At 42.2% G+C, this 9492-nt stretch overlaps 1 protein-coding gene across 6 annotated transcripts in view; it reads right to left on the bottom strand.

Moving 5' to 3' along the window:
- Positions 1-922: 922 nt before the first annotated feature.
- Positions 923-9492, bottom strand: part of CHD1L (chromodomain helicase DNA binding protein 1 like) — a 125578-nt gene continuing 117008 nt past the window's right edge. For all 6 annotated transcript variants that reach the window (XR_010158630.1, XM_009427628.5, XM_001158033.6 and 3 more), the window contains 5 exons: positions 8954-9052; positions 5129-5199; positions 2957-3071; positions 2167-2275; positions 923-1251 (listed from right to left, as the gene is read on the bottom strand). Coding sequence is in view for 5 of the 6 variants with exons in the window: in XM_009427628.5 (XP_009425903.4) it covers positions 1176-1251; positions 2167-2275; positions 2957-3071; positions 5129-5199; positions 8954-9052 (470 nt within the window). In the remaining variant the exon portion in view is untranslated. The remainder of the gene's footprint in view (positions 1252-2166; positions 2276-2956; positions 3072-5128; positions 5200-8953; positions 9053-9492) is intronic.

Here is a 9492-nt window from a genome sequence, read left to right as displayed (position 1 = left end):
CCCTTTGTGGAGTTCTAATTTTGCTTCCAGTTGTAGGCAAGACTTAAGATACAAATCAGTAAGTTAAAGCTGGTATAATAACCTACATGTTAAGGGTGGTGGGAAGAGTAGTGGATAGGAGGCAGTTAAAATCGATGCAAGTTTTGGGAAAAAAAATTTAAGGAATGCTGAATTTTTGATGAAATAGGTCTTCAGCATGATGCTATATTAATGAAGGGTGAATATGTGAGAAGAGAGTCAGAACAGTAAAACACAGGTACCACCTTCCTTAGAAGACCATGGTCCTGGCTCTGAGTCCAATAGCCAGAGTTCCCCACATCAAAGCCCAGGACTGAGACTTCTCATGAGGCCTCCATAGCACTCTAGGTGTTGATGGCCTCAAGTCAGCAGAAATTATGCTGGGTGAGAATACTCAGCCAAGACTGAGACACACACAGGTGTGGAAAGCCACGACTTATAGTCTTCCCTCCATGACTCCTTCTCTGTTGGTTCTCGGTCTCCTACCCTCCCCAATATCATCAGTCATGCTGTGATGGGATTGCGCCCTTTTCACAATTCCCTTATTCCTTGAAGCTGAATTGGATTTGGTGGCTAGAAGAAAAAAGATCCTGTGGTTTTTCTGAAGTCACATTTGACAAACTCTAGATCAATGTATTTTTTTCCAGATCTTGATGTTGTGCAGTGCAAAAAGGAGAGGAGGTACACTATTTGTCTGGATAAAGAATCTCACTTCTCAGTGTCTCTTCCTGGGTCCTTTCTTTTTGAAGGCATGAACTGGCTGAAGGTGCTTCCTTCTCCCAGAGCCACCCTGTTTTATGACCTTTCATGTCTCCTTAATCCATACAGGCTTTCCCTCTATAAAGTAATCAGTCTGGTAGAGGAGAAGAAAACTAGATGTAAGGGAAAGAAAGCAATAAAACCATTAGGAACAGAAAATTTATTATTATGCAACTAGCAAGCTGGGGTCAAAGGGCTTTCCCAAAAAAAGTTGTGTTTCCCTATATTACAGGTACCAAAACAGAGCAAAACATCCAGGAGAACCAAATTGAAACTCAGAAAAGAGACAATTTCTGAGGCCCACCAGATCCTGATTCCATTTTGAAATACTCTATTGCAGTACCTCTGGGTAAATATTAGCTGGTTGCTAAAGACAGGATCTGAGGCTGGGCCAATTCTTAAGGCACCAGCTGTCTTGAGGAAGATGAAGACTGTGAATGAAGGACAGCAGACTTGCTTCTAGGAAAATAATATCTGATAAGGATGGTCAAGGAAGATACATGTCATCACTTTAAACCAACTTTACCAAAACGACTAGTTCTCTAGTAATTATTGAAATAACTGTTCTAGAAGTAGTATGCTTTAATTCTCTCTCATGATATCATAAACACTTTCAATATTAGTACTTATTGCTGCTGTTGTTTTCAGAGTACTAAAACTCTTTAGATACTGCTCGAATTGTGCAAGCACATAAAAGCTGGCTTCTCTAAGTTTTTACAGTGATTTAAATATCTTGAAGACCATCACTGAGTGAATTTCAGTCAAATATGTAAAAAGATGGAGTTTCTGTGTGATTATAGCACTTGGGGTCAATTCTGCTTTCTCTAGTAATTTTGGGACTCAATATAATAGTTCAAAATATGCTAACTTATAGAGCAAGGAGGTCATTAGAAGAAAACACTAGTCTAGCTAAAGTAGATCATGACTTCATGGTTAAAATAAATTTCATACTGCCTTTTAACAATACATCAAAAAGGTTCAGGAATAAAATAGTTCACTTATTTGTTTGCTTAACTGTTCATTAAAATGAACAGTGTGAAGTTCTTAGAATTAAGCCTTGTTCCACAGACCTGAAGGATCTCTAGAGAAGTGATGTGACAGACTCAATATGTTACCAAATTAACAATTGCTCAATTAATTCTCCCCTTCATGTATCTTTTAATTTATCTGCTGGCATCCAGAAATGCTTGGATGTGTTGATCCTGTTGGGTGTACATATTTGATACACACAAGTTAGAAAGTGCTTCTTTCTTTGTCTCACTGAAGAGGGGGAAAGTGAAGACTGTGGCAGGAAGAAACTTGGTCTTGGATTAAGAACCGACACCAGAAAATGAACACATTTTCCCTCTTGGGTTGGGAGAACACACAATGAAGATCACAAAAGGATACATGTAAGTTGGGATGCCTCTTGCAGCCAGATGTTTCCGAATAAGTCGCTCAGTACCATACCAGTTAAAACCTTTCGTGGCATGTCCAATACGTGGAAGATGAACACTTGCTATTATGAAGAGAAGAACAGATGTCTTCACTCATCAAAAATTGATTGATGGGTATAAAATACACATGGGAGAAAATTATTATTGACTATCTCCCTCAAAGCCCATAATTTTAATGTCAAAAATATTCCGGGGGAAGAATTGTAGTAAGAAAAATTAAATTATTCTGTTGAACACAAGGACCTACAAGTTCTGGAAATACATACAATGGAAATAGATTATGATCGGTGGAGGCAAAATTAAAATAAGCAAAGATTCTCTAACAAGCCAATCAATTCAATAAGCTCTGAGACACACTAGGTTTGGAAACAAAACTAAACTCAATTTTTGTCGAAGAACTGTTATTGGGAACTGTGACTCTCCAAGAGGAGATTAAATAAACAGCATTTACCAACTACATATGACCAAGTTGCTTCATGTCTAGTCCTCTGCCACCTCATCTGTAAAATCACGATAAAAATACCCGGGGGATGGAGACGGCCTACAGAGATAACCGATATTAAAAGTGTTTTGGAAAGGACAAGGGGCTATATGACTACAAGACGGTGGGGTGATCACTTCTGTGGTTTGCCTTTACCGTGCATATTAAGTGGGATCTTGACATTTCTTACCTCCCTTCAAAAGTCGTATCACATGCCTAGAAACAAATTCATCTACTCTTGAGCACAGGTGGAAGAGCTTACCTTTCTTCTTTTTTGCTGCTAAAAATATCTTCTTCAGGCCCTCTTCTAGGGCTGCCATCTTAATGCCAGACAGGACATTGGAACGATCACGATGCTGAGCCACAATCAAGGCCAACTGGAAAGAACCACCATTAGATGACCAACCCAACATGAAACAGCCACACTCAACCAAGTGACTGCCCATGGAGGCGGCACAGCCCTTGATGGGTCACTTGGGCTTGGCTCTGTCTCTTTCGGATGCTATGCCTGAACAGCAATGTCCTACTATATGTATGACTTCACATCCCATCATAATTCTTACTTTGTGGTCACTTTATACAGGGTTTTCTTCTTCTTTTTAAAATACTTTAAAACCAGAGAATGAGTCCAAAACATATACTTTCCAAAAGCTCTCAAGGGTTAAAAAAAAAAAAAAAGAATTTTTCTGAATTGTAGGCATGGAAAAGATCTTAGAGGCTCCTGTATCCCAGCCCTTTGATGCCTGAGTCAGCTCCACAACCCCCAGGACAAGCAGTCATTCCATCTCTGTTCGAACAATTCCCATGAGGACAAAATGTCAAGTATCTCTCAACCATCCTAACCTAAGTGGGCAGAGCTGGAGAGTGTCAAGGGAGCTTCCGGGATGACATCACCACAGTCATATCATAGACATGGTGCTCTACTCCCTGTAAACAGTTTTCCTGAATCACTGGATTCTGAGTTTCTCATGCACAGACACTTTACTTTTCTCCTTTTTTAGCATTTTAGAAATTACTGAAGGAATGACTCAACAGAAACCACTTTGCTGTTAGTCACTGTGTAGTTTGGATGTGTGTCCCCCTCCAAATCTCATGTTAGGATGTAATCCCCAGTGTTGGAGGTGGGGCCTAGTCGGAGGTATTGGATCATGGGGTGGATCCCTCATGGATGGCTTAATGCCATACCCTTGGTGATGAGTTCTTGCTCTGGTAGTTCACATGACATCTAGTTATTTAAAGCAGTGTGGCACCTTCCCCCACTCTCTCTTGTTCCTGCTCTTGCCATGTGTGATACACTAGCTTCCCCTTTGCCTTCCACCATGACTGTGAGCTTCCTGAAGCCCCCAGCAGGAGCAGATGTCAGTATCAGGCTTCCTGTACAGCATGCAGAACCATGAGCAAATAAATCTCTTTTCTTTGTAAATTACCCAGTCTCAGGGAATTCTTTTATCACAATGCAAAAACAGCCTAACACAGTCACATAGACAGCAACCTCAAAAGGATGAGCCTCTCTTTGGGCCTGATTTTGAAATTTCTTAATTCTGGCTTAAAATCTGAACATGAACCCAGGCCTTGGAGAAAGCCAGGTAGGTGGGGTAAATCAAACTCACTACAGGCATCCCAAGATGCCTAAGATGCAAAAGGATTCTGATGTGGGCAGAGGACATATGTGTTAGTTCCTCTCTCCTGTTTTATTATGGCTGACTAGAAAACACAATCTTTCATAGAAATTTTCACATAGTAAGAAATGAAACCCTCAGAGTTCTGAGTCATGCCTTCTTACTCATGCAGCAAATGTTTATGGAGCATTTCTTATGAGCTAGTACTATGTAGGGTACTGAGGATAAAAAGACAAATAGAAATCCTCATACTTAGATGGGATCTGCTATCTGGACGGTGCTCCGGGGACAGATGGATGGAAGCCTGGGGACAGGGGAAGTACAGTGGAGACTATGGCCCGATCTGCTTGTTATAGGCTGAACTGTGTCCCCCCAAATTCATATATTGAAGCCCCAACCCCCCGTACCTCATGTTTACTGTATTTAGAGACAGGGTCTTTAAAGGGGCAATGAAGTTAAAACAAGGGTTTAGGGTGGGGCCTGATCCATTCTGAGTGCTATCCTTATAAGAAAGGAAATCTGGACACACAGACACCAGGGTTGTGCATGCACAGCAAGATGACCGCCATCTGCAAGCCAAGGAGAGAATCCTCGGGAGAAACCAAACCCGCCGATACCTTGATCTTGGACTTTCAGCCTCCAGAACTATAAGGAAATACATTTCTGTTGTTTAAGCTACCTAGTCTGTGTCTTTTTGTTATGGCAGCCCTAACAAACTAATACACTAGCAGAGAGGCCAATTGGGGCAGGGGACACTTCAAGAGAAGTTGATGTGAGTCCACTTGTAGTTCTGAGAAGAGATGGGTTTTACTTACCAAATCTTGCCCTTTGTTTCTTGATTCTTTATCATCAACAGGAAATAAAAGGACACCTCCCAAACTCAGGTCTGAGGTAAAACAGAAAGGAGCAACATAAAGAACACCAAGTTCACTAATGAATGAATCCTCCTCGTATCTCGCCTTCTTCAAATTCAGTTGGGTTTCAGGACCCACCTTCCTACACAGCCCTTTCTCACTTTCCTGGCCTCAGTCAACCTCTTAGCTGGGTACTCACCTGCTTCACTCCTGAATTTTTATGATCTCCTAATTTAATGCTCCTCAAACATTAACAACAAAGTACCCCTGTAGACATCAGAAAGTGAACACAAAACCCAGAGGTAGCTGGGGGGCTTTGGGGAGGGAGCATTATGAGCTTGAAATTCCTTTGGTAGTTTTGTGCTTGTCCTAAATCATTCAAATTATTACATTCTACTTTATCTCTACCTGTTTGTATAATATATTTTCCTACCCCATCCAAATCAAGTAAAACTGATAGTGAAGGAAAATGTGCTAATTTAATTCTATGGCTTTACATAAGCTGATGTGAAAGCGGTTAGAATCAAAATAGAGATGCTTGTGTTAAAAACTGACAAATATGGCCGAGCACAGTGACTCATGACTATAATCCCAGTGCTTTGGGAGGCTGAGGTGGGAGGATTGCTGGAAGCCAGGGTTCCAGACTAACCTGGGCAACAAGGCAAGACCCAGTCTCTACAAAAAATAAGAAAAAGTTAGGTTTGGTGTTGTGAACCTGTAGTCTTAGCTACTTGGGAGGCTGAGGTGGGAGGATCTCTTGAGCAAAGGAGTTCGAGGCTGTGGTGAGCTATGATCACGCCAGTGCACTCCAGCCTGGGTGACAGGGTGAGACGCTATCTCAAAAAATAAAACAAAACTCTGACAAATAGAGCCAGGGAAGGCCATGAAGGGAAGGTTCTAATGCATAAATGTCTGATAACAAGAACTATCACAACAGATTTTACAAAACCCATGACCTTGCACAAGGGCCCTGGCAAGCTTACATAAAAATATACTTCTGCAAAGACATCTGCTCATCAACTGCCTGCCCAACCTCGGCCTGGTGCCACCCTTACTAATCCTTGTAGCCAAGGATAACTGATTCAAAAAAAGTATGTAATCTTCCTCATTTCTCCTTAAAAACCTCAGGCTGGGTGCAGTGGCTTATGTGTGTAATCCTTGCACTTGGAGAAGCTGAGGGAGGTGGATCACTTGAGCTCAGGAGTTTGAGGCCAGCCTGGGCAACATGGCAAAACCCTGTCTCTACCAAAAATTCAAAAGAGTGGCCGGGCATGGTGGTGTGCACCTGTGGTACAAAGCTACTTGGGAGGCTGAGGCAGGAGGATCTCCTGAGCCTGGGAGGTGGATATTGCAGTGAGCCAAGATCGGGCCACTGCACTCCAGACAATGAGACTCCATCTCAAAAACAAAAACAAAACAACAAAAAACCTTTGTTCCTTTTATTTTACAGACCCTGTCTATTGGTTAGGTTGATACCAGTTTGAACTTTTTGTTCAGTCATTCTAAAATACTGGTTGTGCTATGCCATCCTTTTGATCAAATCCCCCAAAACGACCAGCTATTACCCATTCCATTAGATAAGGTTCTGCTCAGAATGGCATCTCCCTGGACAAATCATGTGAGGTCTTCTATGATGTGGCCCAAGCCGCTGATGAAAACGAAACTCTCCTCTATTCTTCTGCCTAAACCCTCCACTCTGGCCTGCATGGCCTGTACGCCATCCTCCACACAAAGGAACAGGCTAACTGCCTGGGTCCTTCAATACCCACAGACAAGGAATAGTAGGTGTTGTAATGAGCAGTTGGGGATCCTCTTGCCATTTCTCTCCACCTATTCAAATTCAACCCACCTTTCCAGGCCCAGGACCTCCATGAAGCCTTCCCTGGGAATTCTAATCCCAGTTTCACCTACTTTGCTGCAACCTGCTTCAATCCTCCTTCAGAGAAAACTGCACACTCTCATCTCCATTTCCTTACTGAGCACTCAGGCCTTAAGTCTGAGCTTCCCACTCTCCTCAAAGTGCTCCAAGGTGAGCAACCTTGGGTCAAATCCATGGCCTTTTCCCAATTCATCCTTACTTCAGTGTCTAATACCATGAACTTCTTTGCCTTCTTGACATACTTTCCTCCCTTGTACCTCAAAATACCGCACAAGGTTCCCTAATTTTCTGACAATTCCTTCTGTCAGAAATTCCATCTTCTTGCCTCAAGTCCTAAGTAGAGGTGTTTTCCAGGTCTGTTCTCTGCCTCTCATTTCTCCATCCTCTCTCCCACATGATTTTAAACACAGACTCCAAACAGGGACTCCTCAATCTGCACCTCCAGCTCTGACCTTCCCTGGGTTTGGCTTTGCCAACTGCCCAATCAGCATCTAGATCTGGATTGACTATTTCAACACACATTAAACCCTTCTTTCAGTAACTTGTTTTACTAGAAAAAGTAGTCATTCTAAGTTCTTATATCCCTTTCCACCATAGAGAACTGGGCAGAATTAGGAAAAAACAATATCTAAGGAATCTGGAGGGCCCTTCTCTATCAGACAAGGTCCTTCAATCTCCAGAAAATTACCACAATAATAATTTTATTCTTCTTGCCACTTTGTTATTTCTGGATGTAAAAAGAGGTGCCTTTTTCCCTTCTCTGTGCCAAAGGACAATATTGTTCAGGCTTCTAAGTTCCCCTGGCACCAAACAGCTTTATTTCTGTCTCCAGGGATTGTTATACCCAAGGTTGTGCTGACCTCTTAACACATCTTCATTCCACTCAGCACCAAACCCGAGTTCTTGTCAGCATTTTAATGGTATGTCCAATTTCTCTCCCATAGGTCTTTTTCTTGAGACAGTCTTGCTCAGTCACCCAGGCTGAAGTGCAATGGCATGATCTCAGCTCATTGCAACCTCCACCTCCCAGGTTCAAGTGATTCTTCTGCCTCAGCCTCCTGCGTAGCTAGGATTACAGGCATGTGCCACCATGCCTGGCTAATTTTGTATTTTTTTGTAGAGACAGGGCTTTGCCATATTGGTGAGGCTGGTTTTGAATTCCTTGCCTCGTCTCGGCCTTCCAAAGTGCTGGGATCACAGCTGTGAGCCACCACGCCCGGCTTCCCATAGATCTTTGATATTTTCATGACATATTCCTTCATGTTTATTCCAATAGTTCTCTTTTTTCTTTCTTTCTTTCTTTTTTTTTTTTTTTAATGAAACAGGGTCTCACTCTCACTCAGGCTGTAGTACAGTGGTGTAATCACAGCTCACTGCAACCTCAACCTCTTAGGCTCAAGTGATCCTCCCACCTCAGCCTCCTGAGTAGCTGGAACTACAGGCATGCACCACCACATCCAGCCAATTTTTAAATTTTTGGTAGAGACAGAATCTCACTATGTTGCCCAAGCTGGTCTCAAACTCCTGGCCTCAAGCAATCCTCCTGCCTCAGCCTCCCAAAGTCTGGGATTACAGGCATGGGCCACTGTGTCCAGCCCATTCCAATACTTTAACATGTATGCAGGGATCAACATTTTTCAGAATACACACATTTATTATGCTTACTACAGTTCTATGAAGTAGGTAGAACAAGTATTATTCACAAATCACAGATGAGGAAACAGGTACAGAAAAGGTAAAGGAATGCCTTGAAGTCACAGAACAAGTAGCTAATTTATGACAGAATTCAGTTCCCAACCGGTTATTCTAATTCCTTATCTAGTGCTGTGTAACCCTCACGATACAGTCTTAGGTGTCCTCTTCTCTCTTATTCCACCCTTAACCTTTCCCTCTGCTTTGCTTCTTACCTTTCATTTTCCCAGCCAGCTCATATATTTTTCTTGGCTCAGCGGATCGCTTTTCCAGAGCTGTAAATAAACCACCTCTGCCCCAGTGGCCAGAGTCATCTGTTTGAAGAAAGAGAAAATTTTCATCTATAGGAGGTGAAGTCCAGTGCACAATTTAGAAAAACAAAGGCACACAAAAGGGACTTGTGGAAGAATGATTTTTCAAAGGGAAGAAACAAAATATCTTATCTCCTAGGAATATCCCAGGTTGGACTTCCCAAACATGTTTATGTTTTCTGGAAGATATAGCTGGGGCCATGATAACAGGAAAGCATCTCAAAAATTAGGGTTCTCAATGAGCAAAATCTCTGTGGTGCATCTGTGATTCCTGGGAAATGACTGCGGAAGGACGGAGAGTAGATGGAACATTACAGAGTGAGTAGAAGCAATGGCACATAGGCAAGGTTATGAAACAGTACACAGGAAAGGTTAAGTGACTTATTCAAGCTGGTGCTAACAAAGCTGCTTAGTATCTTGGCATTTATAGTCATTCATTCACA

This window comes from Pan troglodytes, chromosome 1 (assembly GCF_028858775.2).
Source record: "Pan troglodytes isolate AG18354 chromosome 1, NHGRI_mPanTro3-v2.0_pri, whole genome shotgun sequence".
Taxonomy (NCBI): domain Eukaryota; kingdom Metazoa; phylum Chordata; class Mammalia; order Primates; family Hominidae; genus Pan; species Pan troglodytes.
This window is presented reverse-complemented; position numbering and strand designations above follow the sequence as displayed.